Source organism: Heterodontus francisci, chromosome 17 (assembly GCF_036365525.1).
Source record: "Heterodontus francisci isolate sHetFra1 chromosome 17, sHetFra1.hap1, whole genome shotgun sequence".
NCBI classification, from domain to species: Eukaryota; Metazoa; Chordata; class Chondrichthyes; order Heterodontiformes; family Heterodontidae; genus Heterodontus; species Heterodontus francisci.
Genome location: NC_090387.1, coordinates 19,181,717 through 19,200,639, shown reverse-complemented (window position 1 = coordinate 19,200,639; position 18,923 = coordinate 19,181,717). Strand labels below are relative to the sequence as shown.

General features: G+C 45.3%; 1 protein-coding gene across 9 annotated transcripts in view; it reads right to left on the bottom strand.

Moving 5' to 3' along the window:
* gse1b (Gse1 coiled-coil protein b) overlaps positions 1-18,923 on the bottom strand; it is a 611,543-nt gene that overhangs the window by 42,371 nt on the left and 550,249 nt on the right. For all 9 annotated transcript variants that reach the window (XM_068049108.1, XM_068049110.1, XM_068049109.1 and 6 more), the window contains 5 exons: positions 13,302-13,468; positions 12,159-12,353; positions 8,496-8,675; positions 6,775-7,094; positions 3,707-4,022 (listed from right to left, as the gene is read on the bottom strand). In XM_068049108.1, the coding sequence (XP_067905209.1) occupies positions 3,707-4,022; positions 6,775-7,094; positions 8,496-8,675; positions 12,159-12,353; positions 13,302-13,468 (1,178 nt within the window). The remainder of the gene's footprint in view (positions 1-3,706; positions 4,023-6,774; positions 7,095-8,495; positions 8,676-12,158; positions 12,354-13,301; positions 13,469-18,923) is intronic.

The following is an 18,923-nucleotide window of genomic DNA, read 5'->3' as shown; positions in this document are numbered from 1 at the left end:
ACTGCCTCCGCAATGGCACTGTTCAGTGAAACAGCTGCTGGCCTCTGATTGGTGGGTAACTCTCAGCAGACGGGACTTCTGTCCCCAGGGTCCTTAACCCCAGGGAAGCCCAGCCGCTGTCCACTTAAGTGTCTAATTGGTATGTAATGCGGCGGGCCTTCCCCAGAGAAGGCGACGTGGAGCCCTCGGCAACTCTTCAGCCAGTGGCCAAGACCCTGTAGCCCACATAAAATCCCTCCTCGAAGTTTCTGCGAGAGTAGAGAGAACGATTTAATGCAGAATTCCAATGTTGAGTAAATTTAAAGGTGAAATTTCTCTCAAGCTCAGATACTCGATGAAAGCTCCTTCTGGTTGTTTTTTAAACTCATTGGTTAATCTATTTGAATGAAATGGATTAACAAGTGAGTTAAAGTAGCATGTAGAGGAATATAATGTGAAATCATTAATTATTAACACTTCTGAGAGCAATTTCAGACCCTTGAGAACTTGACCTCATGCAAGAAACACATTTCAAGCCAAGTGGATCCTCCTAAACATAGAAACATAGAAAATAGGAGCAGGAGTAGGCCATTCGGCCGTTTGAGCCTGTTCCGTCATTCATTATGATCATGGCTGATCATCCAACTGCGTAGCCTGTTCCCACACCCTTTGATCCCTTTAGACCCAAGAGCTATATCTAACTCCTTCTTGAAAACATACAATGTTTTGGCCTCAACTGCTTTCTGTGGTAGCGAATTCCACAGGCTCACCACTCTCTGGGTGAAGAAATGTCTCCTCATCTCAGTCCAGAAAGGTTTACCCCGTATCCTTAGACTATGACCCCCGGTTCTGGACTCCCCCACCATCGGGAACATCCTTCCTGCATCTACCCTGTCAAGTCCTGTTAGAATTAGGTTAGAATCCTGTTAGGTTTCTATGAGATCCCCGCTCACACTTTTGAACTCCAGCGAATATAATCCTAAACGACTCAATCTATCCTCATTCGTCAGTCCCACCATCCCAGGAATCAGTCTGGTAAACCTTTGCTGCACTCCCCTATAGCAATAACATCCTTCCTCAGATAAGGAGACCAAAACTGCACACAATATTCCAGGTGTGGCCTCACCAAGGCCCTGTATAATTGCAGCAAGACATCCCTGCTCCTGTACTCGAATCCTCTTGCTATGAAGGCCAACATACCAATTGCCTTTTTTACCGCCTGTTGCACCTGCATGCTTACCTTCAGCGACTGGTGTACAAGAACACCCAGGTCTTGCTGCATATTCCCCTCTCTCAGTTTATAGCATTCAGATAATAATCTGCCTTCCTGTTTTTGCTTCCAAAGTGGATAACCTCACATTTATCCACATTATACTACATCTGCCATGCATTTGCCCACTCACTCAACTTGTCCAAATCACCATGAAGCCTCTCTGCATCATCCTCACAACTCACCCTCCCACCCAGTTTTGTGTCATCTGCAAATTTGGAGATATTACAGTTAGTTCCCTCATCTAAATCATTAATGTGTATTGTGAATAGCTGGGGTCCTAGCACCGATCCCTGCGGTACCCCACTAGTCACTGCCTGCCATTCGGAAAAAGACCCATTTATCCCTACTCTTTGTTTCCTGTCCGCCAACCAATTTTCTATCCATCGCAATACACTACCCCCAATCCCATGCGCTTTAATTTTACATGCTAATCTCTTATGTGGGACTTTGTCCAAAGCCTTCTGAAAGTCCAAATAAACCACATCCACTGGCTCCCCCTCATCAACTCTACTAGTTACATCCTGGAAGAATTCGAGTAGATTTGTCAAGCATGATTTCCCTTTCCTAAATCCATGCTGGTTCTGCCCGATTCTACCACTGTTCTCTAAGTGCTCTGCTATAAAATCTTTGATAATGGACTCTAGAATTTTCCTCACTACCGACGTCAGGCTGACTGGTCTATAATTCCTTGCTTTCTCTCTACCTCCCTTTTTAAATAGCGGGGTTACACTAGCTACCCTCCAATCTGTAGGAACTGTTCCAGAGTCTATAGAATCTTGGAAGATGACCACCAATGCATCCACTATTTCTAGGGCCACTTCCTTAAGTAATCTGAGATGCATACCATCAGGCCCTGGGGATTTATTGGCCTTCAACCCCATCAATTTCCCCAACACCATTTCTCTTCTAAGACTGATTCCTTTTAGTTCCTCTCTCTCACTAAGCCCTGTGTTCCCCAACATTTCTGGTATGATATTTGTGTCCTCCTTTGTGAAGACAGAACCAAAGTATGCATTCAGTTCGTCAGCCACGTCTTTGTTCCCCATAATAAATTCCCCTGTTTCTGACTGCAAGGGGCCTACATTTGTCTTCACCAATCTTTTTCTCTTCACATACCTATAGAAACTTTTACAGTCAGTTTTTATGTTCCCCGCAAGCTTGCTCTCATACTCTATTTTCCCCTTCTTAATCAATCCCTTGGTCCTCCTTTGCTGAATTCTAAACTGCTCCCAATCCTCAGGTCTGTTGTTCCTTTTGGCAGATTTATATGCCTCTTCCTTGTATCTAATGCTATCTCTTATTTCCCTTGTAAGTCATGGTTTGGCTACCTTTCCCATTTTACTTTTGCGCCAGACAGGGATAAACAATTGTTGTAGTTCATCCATGCGCTCTCTAAATGTTTGCCATTGCCTATCCACGATCAACCCTTCAAGTAACATCTCCCAATCTGTCATGGCCAACTCACGCTTCATACCTTCGTAGTTTCCTTTACTAAGATTCAGGACCCTAGTCTCAGAATCAACTATGTCACTCTCCAACTTGATGAAGAATTCTATCATATTATGGTCGCTCATCCCCAAGAGGTCTCGCACCACCAGATTGTCAATTATTCCTCTCTCATTACACAATACCCAGTCTAGGTTGGCCTATTCCCTCGTTGGTTCCTCAATGTATTGGTCCAGAAAACCATCCCGTATACACTCCAAGAATTCTTCCTCTATAGTATTATGACTCATTTGATTTGCCCAATCTATATGCAGATTAAACTCATCCATAATTACAGATGTTCCTTTGTTGCATGCATCTCTAATTTCCTGTTTAATGCCATTCCCAATATCACCACTACAGTTTGGGAGTCTATATACAACCCCCACTAACATTTTTTGCCCCTCAGTGTTTCTCAGCTCTACACATACAGATTCCACATCGTCAGAGCTAATATCTTTCCTCACTATTGCGTTAATTTCCTCTTTAACCAGCAATGCAACTCCATCGCCTTTTGCTTTTTTTCTGTCCTTCCTAAATACTGAATACCCCTGGATGTTCAATTCCCATCCCTGGTCACCTTGCAGCCATGTCTCCGTAATCCCGACTATTTCTGCTTTTAGGACCTCATCCTTTTTTTTTAACTATGTCATTTGTATCTGCTCTCTTAAAATAGGCCAATGGTGCAACAATTGTTCGGCCATGACCATCAGATTCAGCATGTTCTCCAACCTGATGGGTGATTTGAGGAGGGGCTTGTTAGCTCCAGTATACACACTGAAACTGGCTCAATGCCTCATCATGTTTTGCCCATTAAAAGTTTAATGGATGGAAATTGAGTTGTTGCCGACCTGGGATTGTCCAACCTGCTCCTTGGTAAAATGCCCAAATCGTGGTATCAGCCTAACCCAACATTGATTACTTACTGTATCAAAGGATCACCCAGAGTTTCTTGTCACTCAGTCTTACCTAACAGAGTCTCTGTGCTCCATCTCGTTCTGGGAGACTGGTCGGCCAATGTCCAGGTGCTGTTCAAGTACCTGTTGCCGAAACTCTGACACTTGGTATTGCCGGTCCTCTTTCTCTTGCCGCAACTGCCGTTGTTTTGCCATCCATTTCTCTTCTTCGTTGTTCCTCTGGAGCAGCATTGCTGAGCTACTTCCGGGTGGGATGAAGCTGTTATGGTTGGAGATGAGGGTGGGCACAGCATGGTGAGAGATGGGAGACTGGTGCAGGTTTGGATGGACTGCTTTGGGGCACGACAATGCAAAATCCTTGGGCTTATCTGGAAATGAAAGACAACTTTTAAGATCATAGCTCTTGCTATGCACAACATCATTACAATTAAAGAACCAGAGGGACAGATGAGCATCATTTGTTTTTAATGCAGTGAGTTGCTGTGATATGGAATACATTGCCTGAAAAAGTGGTGGAAGCAGTAACTTTCAAAGGGAAATTGTACATTATTCCATGTGGGACCAACCCTGCTGAGCTTGATTCCCTCCTAAGTCAATCCCTGCACACATGCACCTTCCGAGAGGAGTCACTGCTAGAGGGGGATTTTTCTGCTCCACAGCCTTGAAAAAACTTAGGTCTGGTATTAAGGGGACAGAACTCCAGTCATCTGAATAGGCATTTGACAAACAATGAGAATCAAAATTTTAGCTGTCTGGATACTTTAAATGCAGTTACATCTCCTGGTTAGTCCTGTACAGGGCACAGTAAATACTGATGCTCAATTAATGTAGGGTCAACATTAATATGTAGCCATTTGGCACAATGGTGGATTGTACGAAATGCTCAATGAATAGAGTCTCAATTTGGATTTGCCTGCATGAATAGTCCACATTTGCTTCCAGTGCACTAAAATCACAATGTAATAGATTCTTGTTGCATATACAGATCATACAAATTTTGCCAAAGCAATCACTAAAAAATGAAGTCTTTGTGCTGAGACAAGGATCTTGCTACGATAACAATGTGTGTTTGTGTATGCTATTCGGGTGACCTTTGCAAAATGTCAGATCTTGCTGCTGCACTGGGGAGCAAGCAAGTGAGCAACTAAGTACAGAGGTCCTGATACATCTGTAGCTACAGCCATAGCTAATTGCATTACACAGACAGAAGGTTAGATGCTGATTGAAGTTGAAATATTTTAAACACTCGGAGGTATCTTTGGCTCTTTTTGGTTGAATAGTTTGCTTGTTTTTGTTCATCCACATCTCAATATCTGTCAAACAAATAAAAGGCAGACTTGCATTTATATAGCACCTTTCACGATGTCAGGCCATCCAAAAGCACTTCACAGTCAATCAAATACTTTTGAAGTTTCACCACTGTTGTAGGGAAACATGGCAGCCAATTTGCACACAGCAAGCTCCCACAAACAGCAATGAGATAACGACCAGATAAATCTGCTTTCCTGACCTTAGTTGAGAAATAAATATTGGCCAGGACACTGGGGAGAACTCCACTGCTCTTAGGTAGATTCTTTTTCTTTTTTCTTTTGGGCCTCCTTATCTCGAGAGACAATGGATACGCGCCTGGAGGTGGTCAGTGGTTTGTGAAGCAGCGCCTGGAGTGGCTATAAAGGCCAATTCTGGAGTGACAGGCTCTTCCACAGGTGCTGCAGAGAAATTTGTTTGTTGGGGCTGTTGCACAGTTGGCTCTCCCCTTGCGCCTCTGTCTTTTTTCCTGCCAACTACTAAGTCTCTTCGACTCGCCACAATTTAGCCCTGTCTTTATGGCTGCCCGCCAGCTCTGGCGAATGCTGGCAACTGACTCCCACGACTTGTGATCAATGTCACACGATTTCATGTCGCGTTTGCAGACGTCTTTATAACGGAGACATGGACGGCCGGTGGGTCTGATACCAGTGGCGAGCTCGCTGTACAATGTGTCTTTGGGGATCCTGCCATCTTCCATGCGGCTCACATGGCCAAGCCATCTCAAGCGCCGCTGACTCAGTAGTTGACTCAGTAGTTAGGTAGATTACTCCATTTTAAACTAACCATTTCCTTGCCAGTGAATTTGTGAAACACAAATAAGCAAATATTCCTTTGTACGAGTGTTTAAGATAAAGGCTGGCTCAGGTCTGAAAATGAAACCTGACCCGAGCCCGACAGAACCACATCCGACCCGAGCCTGACCTGGCCCAAGTCCTTTCATTATTTCCCGCATTCGACCCGACCTGACCCTAACATCAGTTAACCTACCTTCCGTTTTTCACTGTTACTTATCTGCACAAGCTTAAAAAAACTGTAACTAAACAACCTTTCAAGTCCAAAAAGTATATTAACATTGGAGCCACTTACTGGAGGTGGTGATCGAGTGTGTCCGACCCCGCCCGACCCAACCCGAGCCCGAATGCCGGATCCGGAAGAGTGACCCGACCCGAACCCGACACATGTCGTCAGGTCCCGTCGGTTTTGGGTTGGGTAGCCATGCTCTAGTTTAGGGCACATTTTTTATTTATATATGCCAATGACAAAAAAAAGACATCTGTCAAATAGGTCTTCCCACTCATTAACAAGCCTTTAGCAAACATTTTTTCATTGCTATTCCTCTTACAGCCACCTTGGCACTTCAGCAAATGCATGCTGGAAGACCAGTAGAGTCTGTTACCACTTTTGTACGAGAAGGGCCCCAAGATGACGGCACCCACCAATTTCTCTCCCTGTTCGGTGCTTCTGCACAGAGGCTTAGCTGGATTTTGGGTTCCCAGCATTATCTGGGAAAGTGCGAATAGAACCCGATGACAAACCCACCAGACCATGGCCTGCTTTCCTTGTGCTAGCCTCATGCCTCTTTAATGAACTGAAAGACATGAGCAGCATCATGCTGTAAAAGTTAACGGCAGACTTGTCTTGTTTTTAGATGCTGGTCAGAGAATCCCCACAGCCATAACCAGGGCAGTTTAGGTGAGGGTTAAGGAACTGAACCCAACTATTTTTTTGACTGGTTTGAAACAAACCGAAGCATCGCTGTTCCATCACTGGATATATTTTATTCCTTTTTAACTGTAAAGCTTCCGTTACCTGTCCGGTTTGGTGTTAGCCTCTCTGCAGCCTTAACTCTGTCATCCATCTGTTGGCTTCTCAGAGTGTGCAGTTCTGGCACGTGCAAGTAGTGATTCTCCAATGCTTTTGCTGCGTTCATTTCCTTTTCCCTGTTTCTTTCCCGATCCCTCTCCATCTCCCGCTCACGTTCCCTCTCTCGTTCCTTCTCCTTCTCCCTTTCAAGCTCCTTCTCCCTCTCTTGCTCCCTCTCCTTTTCTCGCTCTGCCTCACGCTCCCTCTCTTTTTCCCGCTCCCGTTCCCGTTCCCTCTCTCTGCGGATCTCTTCGTCCATGTGCAGCCTGCAAATTAGCGGGGAAAAGTAAAGAAAAAATAAATTTATCATCATTTATTGAAACTGGTGGAATGTAACAAGTGCAGATGCAGAAATGGGTTCTTTTGTACTTTGAGATGGAGCAGTATGACATGATTCAGAGGGAGATGAGAAGAATTCTTTTCATGCAGCGAGTGATGATCTGCAATGCATTACCTGAAAGGGTGGTGGAAGTAGATTCAATGCTAACACTCAAAAATGGAAGTGGATATATACTTGAAATGGAAAACTTTGCAGGGCTATGGGGAAAGAGTGGGGGAAGGTCGGGTTGGGTGGGGAGGGGGGCAGAGGCACTGAGACTAATTGGTAGCTCTTTCAAAGAGCCAGCACAGGCAAGATGGACCAAATGGCCTCTTGTGCTATAAGATTCTATGGAATAGTTCTCAATTCCTGATTTATGCTAATCTCAGCCAAACAGCTCTCATGGTCATTTTTCTGGTATTAGCTTACAAATGACCAGACGTATTGAATTCAGTTTCTCAACCTGCTAAAGTGGGTTTTGAACTCATGACCTGTGGAACCATGAATCCAGCCAGCGGTCATTCCTATGGTGAGAATATAAACAGTGAGTGTTGACAAGCTGTTTGACATGGGGCGGCATCACAACTGTGTACATAGCCACACCCAATGTCCGCACACATACAGTTTTAGCAGTTGTGATTGGGAGCCAGAACAGTGGCCGATTACACCAGTTGTTTAAAACTGGACAAAAATAATCAGACACTATTGGAGCACTTTTTACATTGCTTGGCACTGTGGCAAAAATCACTGACTTTGCCATTACTGGCTGAGATCAGTCACCAAATATTACAGGACCAATGTAGCTGCACTATTACCTGCCATGACATTCTATTGCATTTAAAAGCAGCACAAAGTGCACTGTACCTGCCGCTATCAAAAAACTGTACTGAACAAGTGTCAACACATATACATTGGATACAGTGGTGCAGTGGTTATGTTGACTAGCAATCCAGAGAATATGAGTTCAAATCCTACCATAACAGCTTGAGGCATTAAATTCAGTTTTTTAAAAATCTGGAAATAAAGAAACAAAACTACATGCAGTAGTGACCACCGCCCCTTTAAACAATTATTGGAAATGCATCAACTCTCAATGAGTACCCGAATCAGAAATGTGTGTTAATGTTTCGATTGTGGGAATTCCCCCTCCCAAAAATATTAACCTGTATTTTCTCTGTATAGATCCTCAATGGCCTGTATATTTCCCGTAATTTCTGCTTTTATTTCGGATTCCAGCATTTTCAGTCTTTCATTTTCTCTCAAAAAAAAAAGGCCAGCCATTTAACAGTGCTTTTTTGTCGCTCGTCAAAATGTGCTTGTGGTGTGTTATGGCAAGGTGTAGATTTACCTCTCGGACAAGCGTTCTGACTGCAGGGCAGACAGTGAAGAATGAGACAGCTCGGCTGGGAACCTCATTCCAGGCAGGTGCAGGTGCATGGCAGAAGGGTGAAGAGGAGGCAGAGAGGCAGGGGTTGCAATCGGGTAGAAAGGTGACCTTAAGGCTGAAAGACAGTATGAATCATCCACTCTGCAAACACAAAGAAGACGACGACAAATTGGTCAGAAAACAAATTCCTTTTTGGCAATCTGTTACTTAAACCCAGCATTACAATGCAGTATAATTTAATCGCTGCACCCTTAGTGACCATGCTGTCAGCTGCCTAGACCCTAAGCTCAGGGATTCCCTCCCTAAATCTTTCTGCCTCTCTCTCCTCCTTTAAAACACTCCTGAAAAGCTACCTCTCTGACCCTGTCCTTCTGTGGCTCAGTATCAAATTTAGTTCAATAATCGCTCCCGTGAAGCACCTTGGGATGCTTTACTACCTTAAAGATACAATACATTGTTGTTGCTGCTGCTGGAAGACTCGATTTCAGGCCTTTAAATGCAGCTTTTTTACTCTTTCATCTCAGCCACGTGACAACGCCTCCGAAAGCTGAACAAGCCAAGTTAGCTGTCTGGGGAGGTATTCATTGGGTTAAAGGTTTTTCTTGGGGGGGGGAAATAATACAGTGCAAATATTTTGCTCTCTGAAGAGAACCTTCTGATTCTGATTCAGAAGGAAATGAGTCAGAAGCAGCAACAACCAAAGTCAAATCATTCCCATTCTGTTCAGTTCACATATCATAACCAGGAGGTTTTGCTTGCAGGAGGGGCTGATAACTTGCCCTCATTTTCACCCCAAATAAAGCAGTTACAAACATACGGATTCAGTCAAATGAGCCATCTCATCACCACTAAATCATAAAACACCAAGGGCCCTTCTCCATGTTGCACACAGGCCAGGGAGTGACAGAAAATTCTGAGTTTTTTGTTTGCATAAGCACATTAAATATGGAATATGAAAAGGCCATTGATCAGGAAAGGTCAAGTTTGGGTTCCAACTCCCTTGCGATGTGGAGGTTAAGCATTGCAGTGATTGCTTCAATTAATGTGCAGCCTCTTTATGGATGGGATTGGCAGCTGTCATGAAAAAGGCTGCAAGTGAAGAGTTGCTACGGCAAGTGGCCTGCACTACAACATGGCAACCTGACCCGAATCCAATGGGACCCGACGACGTGTCGGATTTGGGTCGGGTCTCTCTTCTGGGTCCAGCATTTGGGCTCGGGTTGGGTCAGGCCGGGTTGGACACACTCCAATGTTAATGTACTTTTTGAACTTGAAAGGTTGTTTAGTTACAGTTTTTTTAAGCTCGTGCACATAAGCAACAAAGTGAAAAATGGAAGTTAGGTTAACTGATGGTCGGGTCGGGCGCGGGAAAAAACGAAAGGACTCGGGCCGGGTCGGGCTCGGGTCAGATGTGGTTCTGTCGGGCTCGGGTCGGGTTTCATTTGCAGACCCAAGCCAGCCTTTAGCCTGCACTGAAGAAAACCCTTACAGAATATCCAAGCTCGGCCGCTCAACCAGAGGAGCCCTGTCCTGCTCAACTGCCTATTGTTAATCAAGGTCTTACTGTTATCAAAAAGCTTCGGTAATAGCTGCGTTACAGAACTTTGCCAGCAGTATCTTGAGAGAAAATCCAGCTCTGTGAGCCCAAGGGCATACATGGTCTTGTTTATAGTTAGCACGATGCTTCACTTGTACATAACGGAGAATGTCTTTCAGACTAATTTTGCTCGAGCGAAGGGCCCTCCTTTTCTGAAGGCACTGACTCTTGCTTGGGTGAGACTCTGACTGGTATCAACAGTCTTCCAACTTTTCTTATGTGCAAGTACAGGTAATGAGTATTGGGAAGCTATTTGACCTTGGGGATTGTCATAGTCATGCTCAGTGTTGTTTCATATATAGGGGCTCTATGCACTTGTGCAAATAGCAATGTTCTTGGTGATGCATGAGAGCTGACAAACAGAGACAGATTGTGTGTGCCCACTGCTGCCATTTTCTGTTCCATCTGACACTTCTTTCCACTGCTTTTCAAGCTTTATTTAACCCACATTCATTCTGTCTGTCCTCAACATTCCAGTTGCCTTGACCGCTCTCCTCTGCCAAAAGGTTAAAGTACCATTGTCTTAAACTGGCAGCATCATTCCATTCCATTGAACAGAATCTTATCAACTCACAAAGTCTGTTACAAATGGCAACAGTGCTTCTTTGTAGCTCAAAAGGCAAAAATTAAACAACCACAGTTTTGTGCTTTTTTTAAACAACATGCGACGCAATGCCCCAGGCTTGTCACAAAATGATTACTCCCCACTTTCAAAAGCTAGATTGGGCGTGTGTCAAAGTAGGGGCTGCAGGGGCCTCCACGTTAAGTTTCTCCTTGTTACTTTTGTTACGAAGGCAATTCATGCTTGTAGCCTGTGGCCACATCAGGTGGTCTCTTATACTACATCACTGACCTCTTGCCCTTTGCTCCTTCAGCTCCTGTCAATCACAAAGCCAGGACTCTCTCAAATTGGCCAGTGCTGATATCAGTCCCCGTTGGTAAAAAGAACATGTGGAACCGTAGCTCAGTGAGCATCAGCAATGCTCAGGTGGGCTTTGCTAAGTAGCCATTTATTTCTATCTCAGTCTACTGCCACTACCATTGAGATATCAGCCAGTGTCTGTCCACACACACACCTTTCAGGAGGAGCCACAGGATACCATGCAGGAGTGGCAACTGTGGTTGATTTTCCTCTTCCTTACCCCAACAACAACATGGCGGGTTGTAGGGTTATAGAGATAGGAGAGGTGAGGCAGGAAGAACTTGAGCACGAGAATGGGAATCTTAAAATTGGGGCGTTGGTGAACCTGGAGCCAGTGTAGGTGGTGAGCACTGAGGCGATGGCTGAATGGGTCTTGGTGCGAGTTAGGATAGGGGAAGCAGAGGTCTGGACGAGCACAAATTTATGGAGGGTGAAAGATGGGAGGCCGGCCAGGAGAGCACTGGAATGCTTTGTTTGGAAGTAACAAAAGTGTGGATGAAGGTTTCTTGCTGCTGCATTGCTGGAGATTGGCCAACTCAGCATGGACCGGGGAATGACATTCGCCTCCCTGAGTGGCATTGCACATCCATTAGTGCAAATGGGCCATATTACAGAGATGCTGTTGGTGATGGCAATTCTATAGGGTAGGAATGCTAGCTTGTGGTAAAATTGGATACAGCAGTTGCGAAAAGTCGGGTTCAGCCTCAGGCGGTAGCCAGGGAGTGGGATGCAAAAAGGTGACTTGGGAAGGGAGTTGGTGGGGGTGCTGAAGACTACAGGCTTCATTCTCCCCAATGTTCAAGTGGAGGAAATGATATCCTTGGAACATGGCGGACAATGAACACATTCTTGCTGCTGCATTGCTGGAGATTGGCCAACTCAGCACGGACCGGGGAATGACATTCGCCTCCAAGTGGCATTGCACATCCATTAGTTTTGTGACAACCAAAGCACATTGGAGCTCAGAGTAATGAGCCCTCTACTTTGCCCACCTGTGAGAACAAGCGATATAAGAATCCATTCACATACATGAACCATGTAGTCCTGTAGAGACAAGGGGACAGGTCTCAAGTTCCATCTACAAACATGAACAATTCTCCTTTACCTGAAGGCCGGGTGAGGGAATGGATGATGTGCAAGATAGCTGGAGTGGTAGTAGGCAGTAGCAGCTGCCTCGAGGCCCATTGGTGGTAGTGTTGGCATGCGTAGCTCCTCCCCTGTGTGATATGGCCTGAAGCTGCGAAGGTATTCGTCTTGCACACCGCCAGGTGTGACCACATGAGGAATAGGTCGCTGGAGACTGCGCAGAACAAAATTACAAAGGGTTTAATTGTAGCTTGTCAGCACATACCTTCTAGAAATAAACATGACTCTGTGCCTCCTTTCCTATAAAAAGTGTATTCAAAGTTTAATTCCAGAGAAAGATTTTTTTAAAATCTGAATTAGAATTGTTATTTATTCAGATAATGATCTTATCAGAGAAGTGGTCTTGTCAGAAATGTTTTTAAAGGTCCGAACTGTAATTATCTTTCAAATATTTGTTCTCAGCGCCCCTAAATAAATAGAAAAGAAAATGAATTGGCTTCCTGACCTAGAGGGTTACAGCTGGAATCTAAGCCTCAATGGACAGTCAGATTTCACTGATACTGGGTTGACATCTTAGGACAACAGACTGTACCATTTCAGGAGAACGATGGACAATGACGCTTCCTGTCAGCTGGCCATTGATTGGTCGGGGCAACAGTAGTAGAGGGGCCTGTGACTCACAACATCATATCTGATCGGGTGAAAGGAGATGTATGGCAGCAGTAGACAATAAGGTTAAGGGAAGGAAAGAGAAAGGCAAATATAACCAGAATCCATCTGTCAGCACAGAAAAGTCCCACCTCTGGCTAGCTGAGCAACCATCCATTGCAAATGGCTTTAAATCAAACCTAAACAAAACACAAAATGGTCAACATGGCACCGAGCTGGCTGCCAAATATTTTCTATTGTTGACACACTGCCCAGAGTATATTGTCATAATTTTCCGCGTAAAGCTTGTAGAAAAAGGCCAGCTCTCACCAGCTGGACTTTAAGAATTGTAGTTGGGAAGACTGAATTAAATGTCTTGATGGAATAAAAATAGCCAATCATGTCACATATTTCCTCAAGGCTTTTAGGCTTAATGAACATCAGTCCTCCTTTAATCTCTTTTTTTCTGTTAAAAAAGCTCTGGATCAAAAAGGTCACCGCACCATTAACTTACTTGAGAGGAGGGAATCGTGAGTCCTGAACCACTGTGCTGTGAGTGAGACCGAATGCATAAGGGGTCCCCAGGAGATGAGATGTGATCGATGGGGCTCCCTTCTCTGACTGGTGCTGTGACTCCGTGTGCATTCGTTCTCTGCTAGGTCCCCTGGCCACCGGTTCTGGCTGGAAAAGAGCAAAAAAAAAAACATGAAATGAAAAACGGTTCCTTGCGCCAGATTTATGACTCGGATTGGAGAAGCATAGTTTATTTGGAACCAGTGCCACTAAATCAGTCTTTGTATATATGCTAAATTCTGCTTGGAACTATTTCTCTTCATTAAAAAGTACTATATAATGGAAATTATCTAAAATATAGGTTGGTTCCAACCCACCGATGCACTTAAAACAATCTATGCTGATACTTCATTAAGATGACACTTTAAAACTGAGGCTCTGTCTGTCCACCCAGGGGAAGGGAGAAGGAGTACTTGAAAATGTAAACGCTGCTTTCCTGGTGTCCTGGGCAATATGGGTTTTGGGTGAGAATAGGATACAATTCAGTTCTCGATGTACTTCTAATTTAATGTCAGACTTGTGCAGCGAAGCTGTCATGATCTCCCCACAGAAGCCAACCTGACAACCAGAGGCAAGCAAACCCTGCACCAGAAGAAATCTAGAAAGATTAAGTTTATTTAATTTCTCTCCCTTGTGGGCCAAGAGGATCAGCATCAAAAGGAAATCTTGGCCCTCCCGTGCCACTGGATTTCCTCCCCCTCCCCCGACCGATTCTCCTCCTAACTACTTACCTGTCTCTGGGACCTGTTCACTCAGGGCCCCAGCTCAACACCTGTGCCAGAAATCCCACTTCCATCCACGGACCTGCTTGCACCTCTTCTGTGGCTCACACAATGGAGGTTCAGGAGTTAAAATCTACTAGGCCTCAGGCTGCGGTAGGCCGAATGGCTTTTCCATCTGCCTCCGCCCACACTTGCACGACTCCCACCAGGAGTTAAAATTAAGGTTTAGATCTCACTACTGGCTTTGGACCACCACTGTGTGATCTGTCTTTCTATTAACCTCCCAACCACTAGCAAACCTCCTCCCCTCAACGGTCTATTCATACTGGTCTGGATCCATGAGCGCTATGCTCTCGGCTACCTCACGCAATTGCCTGAGGCTAGGCCGGGCACCCCAGCTGGCGCTAACCGTGGCTTCCTATCTTTACAACAAAAACAAAAAGGCCACTAAGCATTAGGCAAACAAATCAAACAAGAGAGAAAAAAAACACAAATTCATCCCTCTTCCTAAATATCGTTTGGCAAAAGATTCGTCAAACTGCAGATTAGATTGTCCTGACCCCATGGCCCCAGCACTGCTGACAAGCACTTTGATGAAGGGTAGTGGCTGTGTTTTCATTTAAGGGGAAGTCACATTTGGTGAACCATTTCCCCTCTCTAGAGGTTGCCATGCTCCAGTAGAGGCTTACACGCTGATAATTACTGACCCTTCCTGACTCCACTGTGCTAACATGTAATATTAAATGTCAGTAATGTTATTTCTGAGCCAGGGTGTTGATCCACCTCGTTTTGAGTGTGCCTCTCATGGCAGGGTTCCAGCCAGTGCGATCTCTCTCAAGGCCCCCCTTTTGAAAGGCTAAAATGTTCTGATGCATTTTTCATGCTGGTGGGAGAGTTGCTGCATCTCCCAGGCACCCTGAATGCTCGGTGAAGCATTAAAGTGGTTCAGAAAATGTCAACAGAAGTCAAAATCAAAGTTCAGGGAACGAGCGCAGACACACGGCTCTTTTCAATGTCAGGCCACCCGAGGAAAAATAATTCAAGCACTTTTTAGTTGCAAAACATGACTACAACAGATCAAAGAGGCGTCACATGATGGCCCTTTCACTCTCTTTGAAGCAGAGAGGCTTTTTAAAAGAAATGTAACTGGCCATTCAAATCCTTCCCAGTTTTCTCTCCTCTGCCAGTAAAGAAAAAAAGACTTGCATTTCTATAGTGCCTTTCATGACCTCAGGATGTCCCAATGAAGCACTTTTTGCAGTCACTGTTGTAATGTAGGAAACAATGCAGCCAATCTGCGCACAGCAAGCTCCCACAAACAGCAATGTGATAATGACCAGAAAAACTGTTTTTTAGTGGCGCTGAGAGTATGTACTCCTTGCTGGGGTACAGTTTCAGACAATTCACCCTCCAGTTTCTTGCCTTCAAATGTTTGTGTACATGTGTGGACAGTATGTGTTGGATGGCTACTCGCCTCAGCTATTGTCCTCACATCCACTTCCAGTTAGGGGCTGCTGGATAGCAGTCAGGAGTGGGGAAGGCTGGCTAATTTTCACCTAGCCCAAGGGCACCGAGACCACTTGGAACCCATTATGGGGGTGCCCAAGAGGATATCAGTCAAATCAGCACGGACTGGGAATCAAACAACATCAACTTGCATTTCTATGGCGCCTTTAACATAGTAAAATTTCCAAAGGCGCTTTACAGGAGAATTATCAACTCTTCCCAGTCTGTGTGCCTCAGCCACTCACAGATAAGCCATCGAGGAAGCTTTTAGATTGTTATTTAAAGATTCTTCAATTCATTGAACAGAAGGGCTGTCCACTTTAATTGAGAAGTATAACAGTGCTATGGGGGAAAAAGTAGGGGGGGGGGAATTAATTGGACAGCTCCACCAAAGAGCTAGCACAGACATAATGGGCCAAATGGCCTCCTTCTATGCTGTATCATTCTATGTTACCAACGCACTATTTGTTCCAGATTTTCAGAGGGAGCTTTTTTTTTTAAAGTTATGCTTCTTGCTGGGATACAGTTCCATAAGGATGGACCGTCTTTCAATGCCCCTCCTTGAGTCGCCATGTTCATGTGCGAGTCTACATGGTAGGTACGACTAGATTTGACACTGGGTGGAGTGTCCGCAGACACTTTGCAAGGAGGACATCGTAACCAAATCCAATCAAACTTTGTTTGATTACACTCTTATGACTTACCATGGGACGTTTTATTACATTAAGGGGTCTATATAAAGGCAAGTTTATTTCAGGGGTAATGCCGTCCTTCCCAGGGGCTTTTCCGCTGGCTAGAGAATCAATGGCATCACTGAGTTCCCATTTTGTTGACTGCTTTGCCTGTGCTGGGACGAAGGAGCAGTACTACAGGACATGCGCAATGCCAATATCACCACCCTCTATAAAAACAAAGGTGACCGCGGTGACTGCAACAACTGCCGTGGAATCTCCCTGCTCAGCATAGTGGGGAAAGTCTTTGCTCGAGTCGCTTTAAACAGGCTCCAGAAGCTGGCCGAGCGCGTCTACTCTGAGGCACAGTGTGGCTTTCGTGCAGAGATATCGACCATTGACATGCTGTTCTCCCTTCGTCAGATACAGGAGAAATGCCACGAACAACAGATGCCCCTCTACATTGCTTTCATTGATCTCACCAAACAGCAGACATGGTCTCTTCAGACTACTAGAAAAGATTGGATGTCCACCAAAGCTACTAAGTATCATCACCTCATTCCATGACAATATGAAAGGCACAATTCAGCATAGCGGCACCTCATCAGACCCCTTTCCTATCCTGAGTGGCATGAAACAGGGCTGTGTTCTCGCACCCACACTGTTTGGGATTTTCTTCTCCCTGCTGCTCTCACATGCGTTCAAGTCTTCAGAAGAAGGAATTTTCCTCCACACAAGATCAGGGGGCAGGTTGTTCAACTTGCCCGTCTAAGAGCGAAGACCAAAGTACGGAAAGTCCGCATCAGGGAACTCCTCTTTGCTGACGATGCTGCTTTAACATCTCACACTGAAGAGTGTCTGCAGAGTCTCATCGACAGGTTTGCGGCTACCTGCAACGAATTTGGCCTAACCATCAGCCTCAAGAAAACGAACATCATGGGACAGGACGTCAGAAATGCTCCATCCATCAATATCGGCGACCACGCTCTGGAGGTGGTTCAAGTGTTCACCTACCTAGGCTCAACTATCACCAGTAACCTGTCTCTCGATACAGAAATCAACAAGCGCATGGGAAAGGCTTCCACTGCTATGTTCAGACTGGCCAAGAGAGTGTGGGAAAATGGCGCACTGACACGGAACACAAAAGTCCGAGTGTATCAAGCCTGTGTCCTCAGTACCTTGCTCTATGGCAGCGAGGCCTGGACAACGTATGTCAGCCAAGAGCGACGTCTCAATTCATTCCATCTTCGCTACCTCCGGAGAATCCTTGGCATCAGGTGACAGGACCGTATCTCCAACACAGAAGTCCTTGAGGCGGCCAACATCCCCAGCTTATACACACTACTGAGTCAGCGGCACTTGAGATGGCTTGGCCATGTGAGCCGCATGGAAGATGGCAGGATCCCCAAAGACACATTGTACAGCGAGCTCGCCACTGGTATCAGACCCACCGGCCGTCCATGTCACTGCTTTAAAGCCGTCTGCAAATGCGACATGAAGTCCTGTGACATTGATCACAAGTCGTGGGAGTCAGTTGCCAGCGATCGCCAGAGCTGGCGGGCAACCATAAAGGCGGGGCTAAAGTGTGGCGAGTCGAAGAGACTTAGCAGTTGGCAGGAAAAAAGACAGAAGCGCAAGGGGAGAGCCAACTGTGTAACAGCCCCGACAACCAATTTTTTCTGCAGCACCTGTGGAAGAGTCTGTCACTTTAATATTGGCCTTTATAGCCACTCCAGGCGCTGCTCCACAAACTACTGACCACCTCCAGGCGCTTACCTATAGTCTCCCGAGACAAGGAGGCCAAAGAAGAAGAAGAAGATAAAGACAAGTTGTCATTGCTGTTATTGAACTCAACTAATGTTTACACGTGTGCTTTTCACCAGGTGCCACTCAATTATGACCAAAAGCAGGAAACCAGTCTAATTTCACCCCCCCCCCCCCCACCACCACTATCATGCCCAGGGTCTGACGCTAACCATGGCACCCACACCTTACTGATATTCGCAAAATCCACACAGCTTGGGAATCAAATCTGGAAACTCATTGATCGAAATGGCTTTAATACCTTGTCAGACAATGCCTAAACCACTGAATCATAGGAACAGGGGTAGGCCATTCAGCCCCTTGAGCCTGTTCCACCCTATTCAATGAAAGCATGGTTGACCTGTATCCTAACTCCATACTAGGATCACAGGGCTGCGGATATTCATGGCTGTTGACTCGACTAACATCCCAAACATGGCTGAGTATGACTGTGCTAAAATTATCAATGGCCCAATCTCTCTCATCTTGTGGTTATTGCAACTTCCTGTCACGAGGGCAGCTCAGCTGCCAGTCAGCTGCAGAGATTACCGGTTTGACCAGTTCCCATGATGTACTGCATAACAAGCAGACAGAAAAAAAATCCTAGTGAACCAAAAAAAAAAAACCCCAGCACCCGTAAATAACAAAAAACAAAATTGGGATGGATGAAGTTTAACAATGGAACAATATTTTAAAAAGATTTTCCCACCTAGTGTGATCTCAGGGAGTCCCTCTCAGGTTGTGTGCCTGCCTATATTGGTCCATCTCCCTGACAATGTCTCATCAGAAACCTCTGGTTTAACCTGTTTTGTTTACAGTTTGTACCAAAACTTCACAGATAATTGTTACTGTCATCAATGC